An 18,698-nucleotide genomic window follows, 5' to 3' on the forward strand; every position below is an offset into this window, starting at 1 on the left:
GACATCTCGTCCGACCGCGGCCCCCAGTTCACCTCGGAGCTCTAGGGGGCGGTCGCGTGGGGGCTCGGGGTCCAGCTGCACCGAACCACGGCCTACCAGGCCAACAGCCTGTGCGAGCGGTTCCACCGCTCGTTGAAGGCCGCACTCCGGGCTACCCTCCGCGACGGCGGCTGGGTCAACAGGCTCCCCTGGGTCCTGCTGGGCCTCCGGACGGCGCCCAAGGACGACCTGCGCGCATCCGCGGCGGAGTTGGTCTTCGGACAACCGCTGCGGGTGCCGGGCGAGTTCCTCCCCGACCCCACGGCACCATGGTCCGCGGTGCAGGAACGCTCCACGCTGCAGGAGACAGCCCGGAGGTTCGCCCCGGTGCCGACGGCGCACCACGGGCACCCGCCTACGCACGTCGCCCCGGAGCTTCACACCGCAGAGTACGTCTTCATCCGGCACGACGCCCACCGGACACCACTGCGGCCCCCGTACGACGGGCCTTTCCGCGTGCTGGAGACCGGGGTGAAACATTTCACCTTGGACATCGGCGGTACTCCCGACCGCGTCTCGGTGGATCGCCTCAAGCCGGCCCACCTCGACGTGGACCACCCACCGCCGGTGGCTCGGCCCCCGCGTCGGGGCCGCCCCCCTGCGGGCGGACCCCCGGCACCGCCCAGGCCCGCTGGCATGCCGCCCCCCGGTCCTGCACCCATCCCGGGTGCAGCCGGAGGCATCCCAGCTGGCATCCCTGCACCCCGGACGCCGCCGGTCGCCAGAGGGCGCTTCGGCCGGGTCATCCGTTTGCCCCGCAAACTGGCCCTCCAGGTGCGTGGGAATTCTGGGGGGGTGCGTGTGGCGGACACGAAAGCTCACTGGCGTGAGGGCATCATTCCGCGCACCTAGTGGTTGAGCCACCCAAAATATCGTTGCGATCGGTTGAGCCGTTTTTGCGGTACCTTCGAACGGACGGACGGACATTTGGTGAATTATAGTAAGATGTAATAATGTGGGCGGAGGCATATCAGTCGACGTCGTGACGATTAAGCTCTCATGATTGTTCTTCTTCTGAGCAGGCCGCCATTGTCGAGAAAATAAACCTGTACCACGTGTCACGGTCCATATAATCACTTTATGTTGAATTCCCGTTTCTCCCAATACACTCTCCAAAGCAATTGCTCATTTGAGGTGAGACATCGACGAACCTGTCAGAGGCAGGGACCCTGCTAGTACGAATGATAAGGAAGATCATGGGGTAAAGTATTAATTTGACACATGGAAAGTAACAAGATGGTTCCATGTATATCGTACGTTTGATCGTGGTGGAACATGGTGATGTACTGGTGTGATGTTCATGTACGTATGCAGTACGTGTAAACTAAAGCTAAAGGGGAACATGGGGAGCCATTATAGGGGTTTAGCCCCGACAAAGTTGACTGTTGACAAATAAGGAGTGTCGACCAAGTTATGTCACCATTTATTCAAGGGTGAGCACCAAAACAGCTGACGACGAAGAGGGTTTCAGAGGCTTTCAGACACATCGAACAAGCCATTGCCATCTTCAAGGACGACGATCCTATAAATATTTAAATAGAAGCATAAAATTTTCCTGGATTATGGGAGAAGAAAAAGCAATTTGTCCAGACGCCGATTGATTAGTTCTTCGAGCGTCGACCTTCAGCCACCGAGGACACGTCAACCTCACAGGATTCATCCTCTTCAGACCCGTCGCCATTTGTTGAAGATTGCTTGAAGATGTTCCGTTCTCCAGGAACACATCCCTTTCGTAAATCGAGGGATACCTGTAGACTGTAATACGTATAAAGGGGAACGTGATGGTGCCAACGACCAATTATTTTTGAGGTCAACTTGGGCCAAAACGTCAACCAAGGCCAAAGGTCAACAACTTAGGTGGGATTTCTAAAATCTTCAATTTTCATTCAATTGACTTGAAATTGCATATCTGGTCACTGAATTCAACCCCCAACTATTTTTGAGGTCAACATGGGCCAAAAGGTCAACATGGGCCAAATTTCTGAAATCCTCAATTTTCATCAGATTGACTTGAAATTTTAAGAGGATTTGCATATATGGTCACTGAATTCAACCACCAACTATTTTTGAGGTCAACATAGGCCAAAAGGTCAACATAGGTCAAAAGGTCAACATAGGCTGAATTTCTAAAATCCTCAATTTTCATCCAATTGACGTTACATTTGAAGAGGATTTGCATATATGGTCACTGAATTCAACTACCAAGTATTCTTGAGGTCAACATAGGCCAAAAGGTCAACATAGGCCAGACTTATAAAATCCTCAATTTTTATCTGATTAACTTGAAATTTGAATAGGATTTGTATATCAGGTCGCTCAATTCAACCACCAATTATTTTTGAGGTCAAATTTGTTTTAGGGACTTGGCAAGTTTCGTCCTCTGCACGACCGACCGACGTCCTTCTTATTTGTCTGTCTGTATGTCAATCGCCAACAGGTCACAATTTGAAACCGATCTTCGCAAAACTTCACCAAGTGGTTGTGTTGGTCATAATCAAGAAGCCTATTAATTTTGAGGTCAAAATATCTAAAGGTCAACATAGGCCAAAGGTCAATACCTTGTGTCAGATTTTTTTCAATCCTCAATTTTCATCTGATTGACTTGAGATTTGAAAAGGATTTGCATATCAGGTCACCGAATGCAATCACCAATTGTTTTTGAGGACAACATTGACCAAAAGGTCAACATAGGCCGTAATTCTAAAATTGTCCATTTTCATCCGCTTGACTTGAAATTTGAAGAGGATTGCATATTTTGTCATTAAATTCAACGACCAAATATTTTTGAGGTCAACATCGGCCAAAAGGTCAACTTTGGCCAAAAGTCAACAACATAGGTCGAATTTCTAAAATCCTCAATTTTCATCTGATTGACTTGAAATTTGAATATGATTTGTATATCAGGTCGCTCAATTCAACCACCAATTATTTTTGAGGTCAAATTTGTTTTAGGGACTTGGCAAGTTTCGTCCTTTGCACGACCGACCGACGTCCTTCTTATTTGTCTGTCTGTATGTCAATCGCCAACAGGTCACAATTTGAAACCGATCTTCGCAAAACTTCAAGTGGTTGTGTTGGTCATAATCAAGAAGCCTATTAATTTTGAGGTCAAAATATCTAAAGGTCAACATAGGCCAAAGGTCAACACCTTGTGTCAGATTTTTTTCAATCCTCAATTTTCATCTGATTGACTTGAGATTTGAAAAGGATTTGCATATCAGGTCACCGAATGCAATCACCAATTGTTTTTGAGGACAACATTAACCAAAAGGTCAACATAGGCCGTAATTCTAAAATTGTCCATTTTCATCCGCTTGACTTGAAATTTGAAGAGGATTTGCATATTTTGTCATTGAATTCAACGACCAAATATTTTTGAGGTCAACATAGGCCAAAAGGTCAACTTTGGCCAAAAGTCAACAACATCGATCGAATTTCTAAAATCCTCAATTTTCATCTGATTGACTTGAAATTTGAATATGATTAGGTCGCTCAATTCAACCACCAATTATTTTTGAGGTCAAATTTGTTTTAGGGACTTGGCAAGTTTCGTCCTCTGCACGACTGACCGAAGTCCTTCTTATTTGTCTGTCTGTATGTCAATCGCCAACAGGTCACAATTTGAAACCGATCTTCGCAAAACTTCACCAAGTGGTTGTGTTGGTCATAATCAAGAAGCCTTTTAATTTTGAGGTCAAAATATCTAAAGGTCAACATAGGCCAAATGTCAATACCTTGTGTCAGATTTTTTTCAATCCTCAATTTTCATCTGATTGACTTGAGATTTGAAAAGGATTTGCATATCAGGTCACCGAATGCAATCACCAATTGTTTTTGAGGACAACATTGACCAAAAGGTCAACATAGGCTGTAATTCTAAAATTGTCCATTTTCATCTGCTTGACTTGAAATTTGAAGAGGATTTGCATATTTTGTCATTGAATTCAACGACCAAATATTTTTGAGGTCAACATCGGCCAAAACGTCAACTTTGGCCAAAAGTCAACAACATAGGTCGAATTTCTAAAATCCTCAATTTTAATCTGATTGACTTGAAATTTGAATATGATTTGCTTCATAGGTCACTAAATTCAACTCCCAATTATCTTGAGGTAAAAAGGTCAACATAGGGCTAATTTCTAAAATCGTAAATTTTCATCCAATTGGCTGAAATTTGAAGAGGAATTTCATATCAGGTCACTGACATCAACCACCAATTACTTTTGAGGTCAAAAGGCCAACATAGACCAAAGGTCAACAACTTCAGTCAAATTTCTAGAATCCACAATCTCCATCTGATTGACTTGAAATTTGAATATGATTTGTACATATATCAGGTCGCTCAATTCAACCACCAATTATTTTTGAGGTCAAATTTGTTTTAGGGACTTGGCAAGTTTCGTCCTCTGCATGACTGACCGACGTCCTTCTTATTTGTCTGTCTGTATGTCAATCGCCAACAGGTCACAATTTGAAACCGATCTTCGCAAAACTTCACCAAGTGGTTGTGTTGGTCATAATCAAGAAGCCTTTTAATTTTGAGGTCAAAATATCTGAAGGTCAACATAGGCCAAAGGTCAATACCTTGTGTCAGATTTTTTTCAATCCTCAATTTTCATCTGATTGACTTGAGATTTGAAAAGGATTTGCATATCAGGTCACCGAATGCAATCACCAATTGTTTTTGAGGACAACATTGACCAAAAGGTCAACATAGGCTGTAATTCTAAAATTGTCCATTTTCATCTGCTTGACTTGAAATTTGAAGAGGATTTGCATATTTTGTCATTGAATTCAACGACCAAATATTTTTGAGGTCAACATAGGCCAAAAGGTCAACTTTGGCCAAAAGTCAACAACATCGGTCGAATTTCTAAAATCCTCAATTTTCATCTGATTGACTTGAAATTTGAATATGATTTGTACATATATCAGGTCGCTCAATTCAACCACCAATTATTTTTGAGGTCAAATTTGTTTTAGGGACTTGGCAAGTTTCGTCCTCTGCACGACTGACCGACGTCCTTCTTATTTGTCTGTCTGTATGTCAATCGCCAACAGGTCACAATTTGAAACCGATCTTTGCAAAACTTCACCAAGTGGTTGTGTTGGTCATAATCAAGAAGCCTTTTAATTTTGAGGTCAAAATATCTAAAGGTCAACATAGGCCAAAGGTCAATACCTTGTGTCAGATTTTTTTCAATCCTCAATTTTCATCTGATTGACTTGAGATTTGAAAAGGATTTGCATATCAGGTCACCGAATGCAATCACCAATTGTTTTTGAGGACAACATTGACCAAAAGGTCAACATAGGCTGTAATTTTAAAATTGTCCATTTTCATCTGCTTGACTTGAAATTTGAAGAGGATTTGCATATTTTGTCATTGAATTCAACGACCAAATATTTTTGAGGTCAACATAGGCCAAAACGTCAACTTTGGCCAAAAGTCAACAACATAGGTCGAATTTCTAAAATCCTCAATTTTAATCTGATTGACTTGAAATTTGAATATGATTTGCTTCATAGGTCACTAAATTCAACTCCCAATTATCTTGAGGTAAAAAGGTCAACATAGGCCTAATTTCTAAAATCGTAAATTTTCATCCAATTGGCTGAAATTTGAAGAGGAATTTCATATCAGGTCACTGACATCAACCACCAATTACTTTTGAGGTCAAAAGGCCAACATAGACCAAAGGTCAACAACTTCAGTCAAATTTATAGAATCCACAATCTCCATTTGATTGACTTGAAATTTGATCAGCATTTGCATATCACATCATTGAATTCAACCACCAATTGTTTTTGAGGTATAAAGGTCAAAAGGTCAACATATGACTAATTTCTAAAATCCTCAATTTTAATCCGATTGACTTGAAATTTGAAGTGGATTTTCATATCAGGTCATTTAGATCAAACTTCAATTATCTTGAGGTCAAAAGGTTGTTGTGCACAACAAGCCATCACTAAAGAAAAAACTTGACAGGTCAAATTTTCCAAATGACCAAGTGACTGTCTCCATGGCAACTATTTCTTATTTGGATTTCGAAAGTATCGTGCTGTGCACAAACATCCTTCGGTTTTTTATTTATCGTTCCTTGAATGATTGGTAGATGTTATAATCTAAGAGGTTATGTGATTGCTTGGAGGATTGGGGTCAAAGGTAACGTACTTACATTTGTGCTGTCTAGCCTGGGTTTGATTCCCGAATCCAACTATAAACTGTCCGATTGGTGCATCGCAGGTCGGGCGACCCACGGATGGACGTTAAGACGGCTGTCTTATCTGCTAGCACCATAATTATGGGATGTTAAAGATCCCACGATGTCTTTCAAATGGAGTAAGCGAGTTATCGCCGGCAGCCTAAATAAATCACAAATTCCTGCTCTGGGAAGGTAAAGGCAAACCACCCCGTGTAATCCTTTCTGTGAGCCAGCTTTGGAAGGACCGCATTTGCGCTTGGAGAGAAGAAGATGGAGATGGGGAGAGATGGAAATTATATGTTGGATGGATCATGGATGGAGAGAGTGGGGAGCCGATTCGGTTGTGAATTCAGGATAGTTTTGTTTATCATTTCATTTTTCAATGACTGGTCGTCCATTGTTGATATTCTCGATCTACCTGGGCTGGTCGTATGAAACGAAACTCCAGAGGATGCACACTAGGTATAGGTGTTCTATAAATGGTTTCTTTTTACCTGGTTGACCCCATCCAGATCCCACAACTCCGCGGATCTATTCGGAAAGGATGATAATTGGTGGCATCACCGAGATGGTAATTGCAATAATGCGATGATGAACCACGTGATCATGGGATTCAGCTGCACACATTGCTGGATCGAACAGGCTTAATTAACGCCGAGCTTCTCGTGTTTGCGACACCGGTTGGCTGGAGCGAGGCGGCGAGAAGGAGGGAGTGGACTGGACGGCCCGGCGGGACGTGCCAGATGGTGGGCGGCGGCGCTTGGCCCGGATTAGCGGCCCCGGCACAGCGCGACGCCCTCCGGCCGGATCACCTTGAACCCCGGAGACCTCCCGGAGCCCCCCGTACCCAGCGAGTCGGGACTCCTCTCGTGGTAAGAGCAGCGGCTCCGAGGGTGTGAAACGCGCACCGCGCTGGGCGCAACGATCAGAACCCCAAGCGGAGCACCGGGTGCGGGACGGGTGGACCCGAGGAAGCCCGAGCCGGTTATGCAGCGCGCTCTCCGGTACAACGACCTGCACGTTGCTGCGCTGGCATGCCGTGCGCGGCGTGCGGGGACTCGTGTACGTAAGCACAGCGCCGACGGGAGCCGGTGGCACGGCCGATGGCTCGCGCTCTACCAGAACCTACTCTTCTGCTTCGAGTCCGAGAGCAGCGTCCGACCCCTCGCGGTCTACCTGCTGGAGGGCAGTGCGTGCCGGCGGGTGGGATCGCCACGACTCGCGCCGCGAGAACCCAGCGGGAAACACGTGGGTTTGGGGAAATGCGCGATATATGCACCGGGAAGACGAGATGTGGGGTGCAACAGGTGTGCGTGCAGATACAGCATAGATAATAATATAACAAGGTGTGCGTGTGCGCGCACAAGACATACAGAACATGGTGTGCGTGTGTGCTCATAAAACATAGATAACAAGGTGTGTGTGTGTGTGTGCGCGCACAAGACATACAGAACATGGTGTGCGTGTGTGCGCATAAAGTATCGATAATAATATAACAAGGTGTGCGTGTGTGCGCATAAAACAGATAATATAACAAGGTGTGCGTGTGTGCGCAAAAGACAGACATAACATGGTGTGCGTGTGTGCGCATAAAGCATCGAAAACAAGATGAGCGTGTGTGCGCGCAAGACATACAGAACATTGTGTGCGTGTGTGCGCATAAAGCATAGACAACAAGCTGTGCGTGTGTGCGCACAAGACATTCAGGACATGCTATGCGCATAAAACATAAAGAACATGCTGGTGTGTAAGGTGTGCACATAAAGCATACATATAAAAAGGTGTGTGCATAAAGCATAGATAACACGGTGTGCATGCACATAAGACATAAAGACGGTGTGTGTACACCAAGCATCGAGAACGTGTGTCTGTGTTTGTGTGTGTGTGTTTGTGCATCTGTTTGTATGTGTGTGTGTGTGTGTGTGTGTGTGTGTGTATGGTGTGTGTACACAAAGCATGGAGAACGTGTGTGTGTGTGTTTGTGTGTGCATGAATGTATATAGTATTATAATAATAATTTAATGAGGTCCGCATTCTGAGTTTGCCGTGTGTGTGTGTGTGTGTGTGTGTGTGTGTGTGTGTGTGTGTGTGTGTGTGTGTGTGTGTGTGTGTGTGTGTGTGTGTGTGTGTGTGTGTGTGTGTGTGTGTGTGTGTGTGTGTGTGTGTGTGTGTGTGTGTGACATAATGTCTAGAAAATCTGGACAAGCAATGGGATAAATCATTCTTGCATAAAGACCCATTTAAAACAACTGTATTAGCTTAAAGGCAATCGGGACCTACCTATGACCCAAAGGGCTAGCTGGTTGAGACGGCTGATGTCATGAGCATAGAATGCCTCAAATATGTCAGATTTCCTCCAAATTTCTTTCAGTTTAGTGTTAAACAAAAGCAGCAATTGTTTAAAAAGGCAATCTTGCATTGGATAGAAGTGAATAAATCGTTAATTTGATGTGCCACACAAAATGCCACAATAAGCTATTTATACACCTTAAAACGGCCTTTGTCCAGGTGGACACCCCCTGTGGGGAGAGGGGGACAAATGAAGTCGCTCCATCCTCTGCCATGTGACCTTTTAAGCCCACTGGCAAGTTTGTTTGAGATTGGCTAAGTAACGACCGGATATATTGCAGTCAGACAGATGGTTAGACACCAAATTGGCTATTTTAGTATGATACAAAATGTACACTTATGGAAGAGCTGAAATCCTCCTTTGTTTTAATATCTACAAAATTTCCACTCATGGAAGACTTGAAATATTTCCTCAATTTTACAATGCAGAATATCTGGTCAGGGAGAGTTGAAATGAGTGTTATTTTTAAGATACAGAATCTATGCTCATACAGCTGAAATATTCATCCTTTTTAAATATAAAGATTCTACGCTCCTCCAACAACTGAAATACTTTCTGCATTTTACTATAAATAATCTAGGCTCATAGAAGTGTTGAAATGATTCCTCGTTTTCAATATGCAAAATCTGTACTCATTGAAGAGCTACAGTGCTTTCAGAAAATATTCACGCTCCTTGACTTTTTTTGTTGTGTTACAGCCTGAAGTTAAAATGGGTTAAACTCAGATTTTTTTTGTCACTGATCTACACATAATGTCAAAGTAGAATTTTTTTGTTTAGAAATTTTTACAAAATAATCATAAAAAAGGAAATACAGATACATCTAATTCACACAAGTATTCAACCCCCTGAGTCAATATTTTGTAGAAGCACCTTTGGCAGCGATTACAACTTTGAGTCCTCTTGGGTATGTCTGTATCAGCTTTGCACATCTGGATTTGGGGAGTTTCTCTCATTCTTCTTTGCAGATTTGCTCAAGCTCTGTCAAGTTGCATGGGGAGTGTCGATGAACAGTAATCCTCAAGTCTTTCCACAGATTCTCAATGGGATTCAAGTCTGGGCTTTGCTTGGGCCACTCAAGGACTTGCAGATTCTTGTTCTGAAGCTATTCCAGTGTTGCTTTTCCTGTATGTTTGGGATCGTTGTCCTGTTGGAATGTAAATCTTCACCACAGTCTAAGGTCTTTTGCACTCTGAAGCAGTTTCTCCTCAAGGATTTGCCTGTATTTGGCTCCATTCATTGATCCTCTATCCTTACAAGTCTCCCAGTCCCTGCCATTGAAAAGCATCCCCATAGCATGATGCTGCCACCACCATGCTTCCCGATAGGTATGGTGTTAGATGGGTGATGAATTGTGTTCGGTTTCTGCCAGACGTAACACTTTGCATTTCGGCCAAATAGTTGAATCTCAGTCTTTCACGTGCCTTTTTGCAAACTTCAGGAGTGCTGTCATATACTTTTTTCTCATTGTGCTCTGAGTGTTTTCAGTGTCCTTTCTCTCAGTGTTTTTCTATGCTCATATAAGAGCTGAAATATTCCCTCATTTTTAAATATTCAGAATATAGTACCTGGAAGAGCTTGAGGGCTGGCAGGATAGCTGGGAGGTATGCACACTTGCCTCTAATCTGCCTAGCCTGGGTTTCAATCTCGATCCACCTATAAACTCATCCCGGTGTTTCATAGGCAAGGTGAGTCATCAATGTATGTGCTGTCTCTTGGATGGACGTTAAATTAGGTGTCCTGTCTGCCATGATTATGACGTTTAAGATCCCACGGTGTCCTTTGCGAAGACTGGGCGAGTTATCGCTGGCTCCCTGAAGAAAATCCAAATTCCTGCCCTAACCTTAGTCGAATGTCAGGCCTGGCCAGTCGATTCGTGAAAGACTTTGGCCAAAGTTTCCCCGGCCAACCCCAGAAAAACGTGGCAATAATTGTAGCCGTTAAAAAAGGAGAAGGCTATGGAAGAGTTTAAGTCTTTCCTACCTTTTCCAAACCTTACTCTAAAATGAGCGATAAACTCGGCAGCTCCTCTGTTTCTCTAATATTCCTGCTGTTTCTTTTCTCATCTGTGGAATTCACTCCCACGCTCCATCCAACTCTTTGAACTACAGGACTGTGATGTTTTGTGCAGTTCATTTTGCTCCAACTATAAAGTACCGGTATTTATAAAAAGTGAGAATTTCTTTGCCTGATCAAACTCATTATAGGAATACTTCGGATTGTTTTTAAGGAATTGAAATTTTCTTCTGGGTACATGGTGAGATGTAATTTTAATAATCCATTGATTTCGTTTAATATGAAAATTATTATTATCATTATTATTTTTAAACATCTTCCAACTCGTCCTGCATACCTTAAATAATCACACATTGTACATCTATAAAAAAAATGATTTTTTAAAAATCAAAATCGAGTAATCATCATTAATTTGTTCGGCATTAATATGATCCTTTATTGTATTACCTGTGTCTTAAAACACCTGTGAAAGAAATGAGAACGTTTTCACACATTGTTAATGTCGGATATTGAAACTAGAAAGCATCTAAAAATGCAAATCCCATCCACGTCCGTTTGTATTCAGATATCTTCTTCTCAAAATAACGAAAAAAGTTTTTTTATTTTTAAATACAAAATGAAAATTGTTGATTTTTATGCAGCCTTGACCCTTGAGCTTTAGATGTAAAAAAAAAAATCAGCGTCTAGCTTTTGCTTGGTGAACCAATTATATGACCCAATTTGCAAATTCTTTAAATTTCAGGTCAATTGGACGAAAATTGACTTTCATGCAATCTTGACCCGTTGACCTGTTCTAAAAATATAAAAAAATCAACTCCTACATTTTCATTACTGAACCAATTCAGTGACCCGATATTCAAATTCTTTAAATTTCAGATCAATCAGGTGAAAATTGGCAATTTTACACAACTTTGACCTTTTCATCTAAAAAGAAAAAATCGGTTTGTAACTTTTGATTGGTGAACCGATTCAGTGACCCAATGTAGAAATTATTTAAATTTCAGGTCAATTGGGTGAAAATTGGTGATTTTATGCAACCTTGCTTTTAACCTTAACATCTAAAAAAAACAAAAAAACAATCAGCTTCTAGCTTTTGATTGGTGAGCCAAATCAGTGACCCAATATGCAAATTACGAAAATTTCCAGTCAATCGGATGAAAATTGACGATTTTATGTGACACTGACCTTTGACCTTTCAACCAAATTATTAATTTGCCTTCTCCATAATCTCATGATAAAGCCTTGTTGAAAATTTGATAAGAAAACTCAAATGGTAAATTTAAATTTGAGGTCAATTGGATGAAAATTTATGATTTTATGTGACGCTGACATTTGACCCTTTGACCTTTTGACCAAATTATTAATTTCCCTTCTCCATATTATAATAAAGCTTTGGTGAGAATTAGATGACAATCACTCGAATGGTAAAAAAAAAAGTTACGGCCGGGATAGACACACACATATACACACACACACACACACACACACACACACACACACACACACACACACACACACACAACACACACACATATATATATATATATATATATATATATATATATATATATATAATATATATATATATACTGTATACACACACACACACACACACACACACACAGACACATAGAAGTGATTACAAAACCCCATCTCCTGCTGTGTCAGGAACGGGCTAATAATACATGTCTGCTTTTGAAATTATGTGAAACTAGAGCAATGCGACTGTGTTGCCAATATGCCTCTGCATAGTTCAACAATGGGTAGATGCCCTCGTTCACTGATCGAAAAATAAACAAGTTTGACTTAAATCACTTCAGCTGTTTTCAAGTATCACATTTTCACCAGCCATGACAGGTTTCACATCGATCGGTGAAGCAGTTTCAAAGAGGGATTAAAAAAAAAATCGGCTTTCAAGCAAATATGGCTGCCACACCACATGACATATGACCTTAAAAAAAAGTACACTGCATATGAATGGGTAGGGGATCACGTTTGTGAAGTTTCGTGTTGATCAGATAAGGTTCGTTTTTCTATACAAGATGGCTGCTATACAATGTGACCTATGACATAATCATTTTCAAACGATATGCAACAATGGTGTTGAATGATATTTGTAAAATTTCGCATTGATCGGGTAAGTGGTTTCAGAGATATAATTATTTAATATTTTCTTTCAATCCAATATGGCTGCCACACCATGTGACCAATGATGTTTTCGTGATCATCTTTTAATTGCCATGCCTAGTCAATGACACACGTAAAGTTTCGAGTCAATCGATTTGGTGGTTTGGGAGAAGATGTTTTTTTTTAGGTTTTCGGTTAAATCCAATATGGCTGCCAAACCATGTGACCTATGATGTCATAAATTTAATATTTCAATACAAATGAGTCTTAGATCATGTGCATGCAATTTCAGATTATTAAGATAAGGAATTCGATTAAAACATTTTTGGCTGGTATACCACTTCACCTATGATGTCATCATTATCATGCTGTTGTTCCCCATTTGGAGTACTTGACAATGTGCCAAGTTTCAAATTTTTCCATTCAGTGCTTTCCAAGAAATATTTTTGTATTATTTGCATTGAATCCAAGATGGCTGCCATAACACATGACCTATGGCTTCACAATTATCATAAAAACATTCTGTATGGGTTCCACTCCTACCTTGAAAGTTTCGTCTCAATATGTTATGTGGTTGCTGAGAAAAACGAGGTCACGGATGGATGGACGGACGGACGGACGGACAACCCGAAAACGTAATGCCTCCGGCCACCTTCGGAGGCGGAGGCATAAAAACACTTGCCTCACTCATGTGCACCCTGATGGTATTAATGTATCCACCTTCCTCCACTCAACATTAGTCTTACATTATTGGTATTTGTAAAATTCTGCACCAGTGTTGGTTCTTTACAACGATGTGTGAGCCAATATGTTGCAACTGGGCTCCCATGATGTGCATAGTCTCTTGAGGAGGATTATTTAAGTGATTTATTAAGTGCACGTTGTAATGCGAAAATATATTTTCAAAAAGACAATCAAATAAGTTTAAATAAAAAGAATTCCGCAATATTTTTGTACATAATTGACGAATACCATGAGGGTATTCTACAACAGATTTGGGCAATATGCCTGGTATGCATAAATGGGAAAAACCTTCACTGGTGGTGCTCTCAGACTCGGCAGACATCTAACACAACAATGGCCATTTTAAATAAAATCTCCACCTCCATAGGTGCCGGAGGCCAGAATGTAAACCTATAATGTCATCGGTCACTTGGTTGGGCAGCCATTTTGGATCTAAGCTAAAAATATTTGAAAATATTCTTCTCTGAAACCGCTTAACCGATCAATGCGAAACTTTAACGAATTGATTAACTACCCATGGGAAATATAGTTTGATGAAAGTGACATCATCGATCACTGGTCTAACAGCCATATTGGATAAAAGTAAAAGATCCTTTAAAAAAACAGAGGAGTTGGCTCGCTCCAAGTCCTTATGAAGACTGCGCAAGGTAAGTATTCTATGAGTACTATTTAGTTTTAATCAGTTGCCCTCGGTCTACGAAAGTCTGAGACAGAGAACAACTGAAGGATTTTAAAAATTCGGAAGTAAAGTATTGTTTTTAAAAAAATTGTTGGTATCCAGAATCCCTGCTAACCTCCGATCATTCCTTGCTCTTTTTCCCACCTGTCGAACCAACTCCCACAGTCTCTTCAATCTCATTCCTCCCTCCAGGTGTTCAAGACGGCTGTTCACCACCTTCTCAGATTATTGCCCATCCACCACTATGATCTTTTCTATTTCCATTATTCCCCCCATAAGTCCACCTCTTTTCCAAGTTTCCAGTTTTTCCTTCCTGAGAGTTTGCAGCTGTATCCTTCTTGTTCACCCTCACCCTCATTCTTCCCCACATCCCTGATTTCTCCAAGTCTCCCTCTATTTTGTCCCTCAACGATGCTACTGGTGTGTCGTCCCCCATCTCTTTCTACTGTTCTTTTTGTTCTGTTACATCTTGATCCGTCCAGTCTTCTAGCTCCTCCACGTGCTTCGACATCTATCTATAATTCCAGTAATCTCTGTGTGTTTGTTTGTACGTTTGTACGTTTGTTTGTCTGTGACCGCTGTTTCTCGACAACCACGGGTCCGATATACTTGAAACTTGCCAGGTATATTGCTGGGGACCCGAGGATGTGCCTTTTCAAGGTTTCATATTAATCGGACAATTACTTACCGAGCTATGTCCAAAAAACGATTCAACCAATCAGAGAGCAGCGAGCTATCGCGTGTGCCGAACGTGACGAACACACTCTGCCTCGGATGGCACATTTGAGAGCGTATTCATTTATTTCCCGTCGGCAAACTATGTTGGCGCTATGTTGGCGTTAAACGATGTTTTAAAACTAATAAAAACCCCGGGGGGATTGTCACTGTACTCGCAAGCCGTTCGCCGTTCGCTTTGGCGTTGCGAATGAACCAAAACATTTCATGCACCAAACCATTTCATGTAAAGCGTTCGCCGTTCGCTTTGGCGTTGCGAATGGACCAAAACATTTCATGAACGAAACCATTTCATGTAAATAGAGGGGGGGATATAATTTTAGATATAGATATAGTACGGGCATGCCCTAGTTATATAAAAGAACAGAGTTAAAACTTCCAGCATATGTCTCATAAACATCTGATCTTGACTCGACAATCTGTGGATTAACTTTACGTGTAATCGCTTTCATCACGAGATGTGCAAGCAAAATGGAGTAAATAAAAAGCACTTTTATCTTGTGTCGCATCAACTTCAGCTTGTGCCTGGTATCTTTGCTGGAGTGGTTATCATTTCCTATCGTAGTCGGGAATTTCCTTCATTTTCTCATTAAATTTGAATGCCTTCATAGCAAATTGCACAATCGCTAATCCGGCAATGATGAAATGAGCTTGAGACATGTCTGTGTTCTTTTGAATCCACTATATCCACCGTGCTGCCTCCATGGTCTAGTTCTTCAATAATGTGATTGTCATGCTTTTGGGAATCTGGAGCTATTTTCTAACATTTATATTGTTTTGGGTTTTGCTTGTGTGTGCCGGATGGTTCTGTGCATGGCTGTTGGAAGCTTCCAGATGAAAGCTTTTGGCAGGGGGAAGGTGTGTAATGGTTTATCCTCCTTATTGATTTCTCCACCCTGCTATGTCCCAAACATGCTCAATCTGCGAAAATGTGCTTGATGTACACAAACTGATGTATATTGATTTTCCTTTGAAAACCCACTTTCTCTTTATGGCTTGAACCAGTTCAGTTTTATTTTTTTGTATCTCTTAACTCTTAAGATTAAAAGGTAAGATTTGGCCTTTTGATCCATTCCCATAATATATCACCGATATCTCTCTCGATGAACTTCCCTCCCTCTGGGACCGAGCTGGGATCACACCCAAAGGGCTAGCTATTTGAGACGGCTGATGCAATAAGCATAGAATGCCTCAAATATGTCAGATTTCCTCCAAATTTCTTTCAGTTTAGTGTTAAACAAAAGCAGCAACTGTTTAAAAAGGCAATCTTGCATTGGACAGAACTGACTAAATCGTTAATTTGATGTCACGCAAAATGCCACAATAACCTATTTATACACCTTAACACAGCGTTTGTCCAAGGTGGGGAAACCCCTGTGGGGAGAGGGGGACCAATTAAGTTGCTCCACCCTCCACCATGTGACACCATAACCCCTCTGGCAAGTTTGGTTGAGATAGGATAAGTAACGACCGAATATATGGCGGTCAGGCAGACGGACAGCCACCAAACTGCGTATTTCACTACGATACGGAATGTACGCTTGTGGAAGAGCTGAAATCTTTCCTCTATTTTACAATGCGGAATCTCTAGTCATAGGAAAGTTGAAACGAGTGCCCTTTGTATGGGAACCTTTCCTTATCCTCTCAACCTCTTCAGCTATTCTTCCTCCTTCTCCCCAATTCATATCGTCACCCTTTTCTCTGCTATCTCACACACTTCCCCTCCTTTTCTCATTTTGCCACCCTCTCCCATTTTTCCACTTAACGTAATATTCAGGCACCCTTACTTTAATGGGTATACACTTAACTGGATGCTCACTGATACCTGTACATCCCAAGGTAGTTTGGCGAACAATATTCAACATCTGCAGAAAAGCAATCCTGCGTAATTATACTATCGTGCAGATTATCCGATAATTGGATAATGCCTTCATTTAAGGGGCACAGTTCTGTTGATAAAACCACTCTTGCTAATGTCTGGGTGTGAGATGTTGGCGATGCCACACACTCGGCACCAGTAGCGAGCAGCAGTATTCATAGGTGCACATGAGGCTGACAGTCGTGTTTTTTTTTTGGTTTTTTTTTTGTATGCAAGATCGAGGCTCATGTGGGAGCTAACATCAATCACAAACAAAAACCGGACACACAAAGCATACAATAAAGGGAGCGGGAGAGAGAGCGAGGGAAGCACACAAGTACAGTCACGTGAAAAAGTAAGTACACCCCATGTAAAGTTTTGACTTTTTCAACAAATTTTAACATACAGCTATTTGATCTTCATTTCAACAATATTGATAGATAAAGGTGATATAATACAACAAATATCATGAAACATTTACATTTTGTAGTCCATTGTATCATTTAAATAAACATAAATGCAAATTTCACATGTGGAAAAAGTAAGTACACCTTTGGCTCTAATAGGTGGGATTGCCCCCTTTGGCAGAAACAACATCAAGTAGACGTTTCTTATAACTGTCCACCAGTCTCTGACATCGACTGGGAGAAATTTTTGCCCTCTCCTCCATGCAGAACTCTTTGAGCTGTGCGATGTTTGAGGGGTTTCTGGCATGCACAACTCGTTTCAAATCCCCCCACAACATCTCGGTGGGATTTAGATCCGGGCTTTGACTTGACCATTCCAGAACCCTCCATTTCTTTCTTTTCAGCTATTCCTTGGTGGATTTACTGGTATGTTTCGGGTCATTTTCATGTTGCAAGGTCCACCTTCGGTTGAGCTTCAACATGTTGCAAGGTCCACCTTCGGATGAACTTCAACTTTTCGACAGATGGCCTCACATTATCCTCAAGCACCCTCTGGTACAATGAAGAATTCATAGTGGATTCTATGATGGTGAGCTGCCCAGGCCCTGATGCAGCAAAGTTGCCCCAAATCATAATATTTCCACCACCATGCTTTACAGTTGGTATCAGGTTCTTGTGGTCAAATGCTGTCTTTGGTTTTCGCCAAACATGTCTTCTGGTACTGTGGCCAAATAGCTCTACCTTTGACTCATCTGTCCAGAGCACATTGTTCCAGAAGTGCTGGTCTTTGCCTATGTGTTCATTGGCAAACTTTAGTCTTGCCCTGATGTTCTTTCTGGACACCAAAGGCTTCCTCCTGGCACACCTCCCATGTAGATCAAATTTGTGCAGCCTCTTTCTTATGGTAGACTCGTGCACTTTGACATCAACAGTGGCAAGAGCTACATGTAGGTCCCATGATGTCATTCTGGGGTTCTTAGAGACTTCTTTCAGCATCTTGCGGTCTGCTCTCGGGCTGAACTTGCTGGGGCGGCCTGGCCTGAACAAGTTGGCAGTTGTTTGGAATCTTCTCCACTTGTAGATGATCTTCCGGACAGTCGAATGATTGATTTCAAATTGTTTGGAGATCTTTTTAAATCCCTTCCCAGACTCGTAGGCATCTATAACCTTCTTTCTGAAGGCATCAGAGAGCTCTTTTGATCTAGGCATGGTGACGCTGCACACTTCAACAACAAAGAGCAAACCAAACTAAATATCTGAGGTTTAAACAAGACAGGTTCCTCCAAGATCCTCTCTAACGATGTTCTATCATTTGCACCTGAGCTGGTGCACCTGATTCTAATTTTAGGTATTTGAAGTAGTGATAAATGTAGGGGTGTACTTACTTTTTCCACATGCGAAATTTGCATTTATGTTTAATTAAATTATACAATGGACTACAAAATGTAAATGTTTCATGATCTATATTATAATAGCCGTAGATGATTCTGTCTGTCTGTCTGTTGGGTGTCTGTCCGGGGTGTGGCTTACTCGGTTTG

At 41.8% G+C, this 18,698-nt stretch overlaps 1 protein-coding gene across 1 annotated transcript in view; it reads left to right on the forward strand.

Moving 5' to 3' along the window:
- Positions 1-7,048: 7,048 nt before the first annotated feature.
- The window catches only part of LOC137421520 (ras-specific guanine nucleotide-releasing factor 2), a 139,154-nt gene continuing 127,504 nt past the window's right edge, over positions 7,049-18,698 (forward strand). The window contains exon 1 of the mRNA XM_078771347.1: positions 7,049-7,493. Within this exon, the coding sequence (XP_078627473.1) occupies positions 7,233-7,493 (261 nt within the window). The 5' untranslated portion in view covers positions 7,049-7,232. The remainder of the gene's footprint in view (positions 7,494-18,698) is intronic.

The sequence above is a fragment of the Myxine glutinosa genome, chromosome 2 (genome assembly GCF_964187855.1).
Source record: "Myxine glutinosa chromosome 2, kmMyxGlut1.1, whole genome shotgun sequence".
NCBI lineage: Eukaryota > Metazoa > Chordata > Myxini > Myxiniformes > Myxinidae > Myxine > Myxine glutinosa.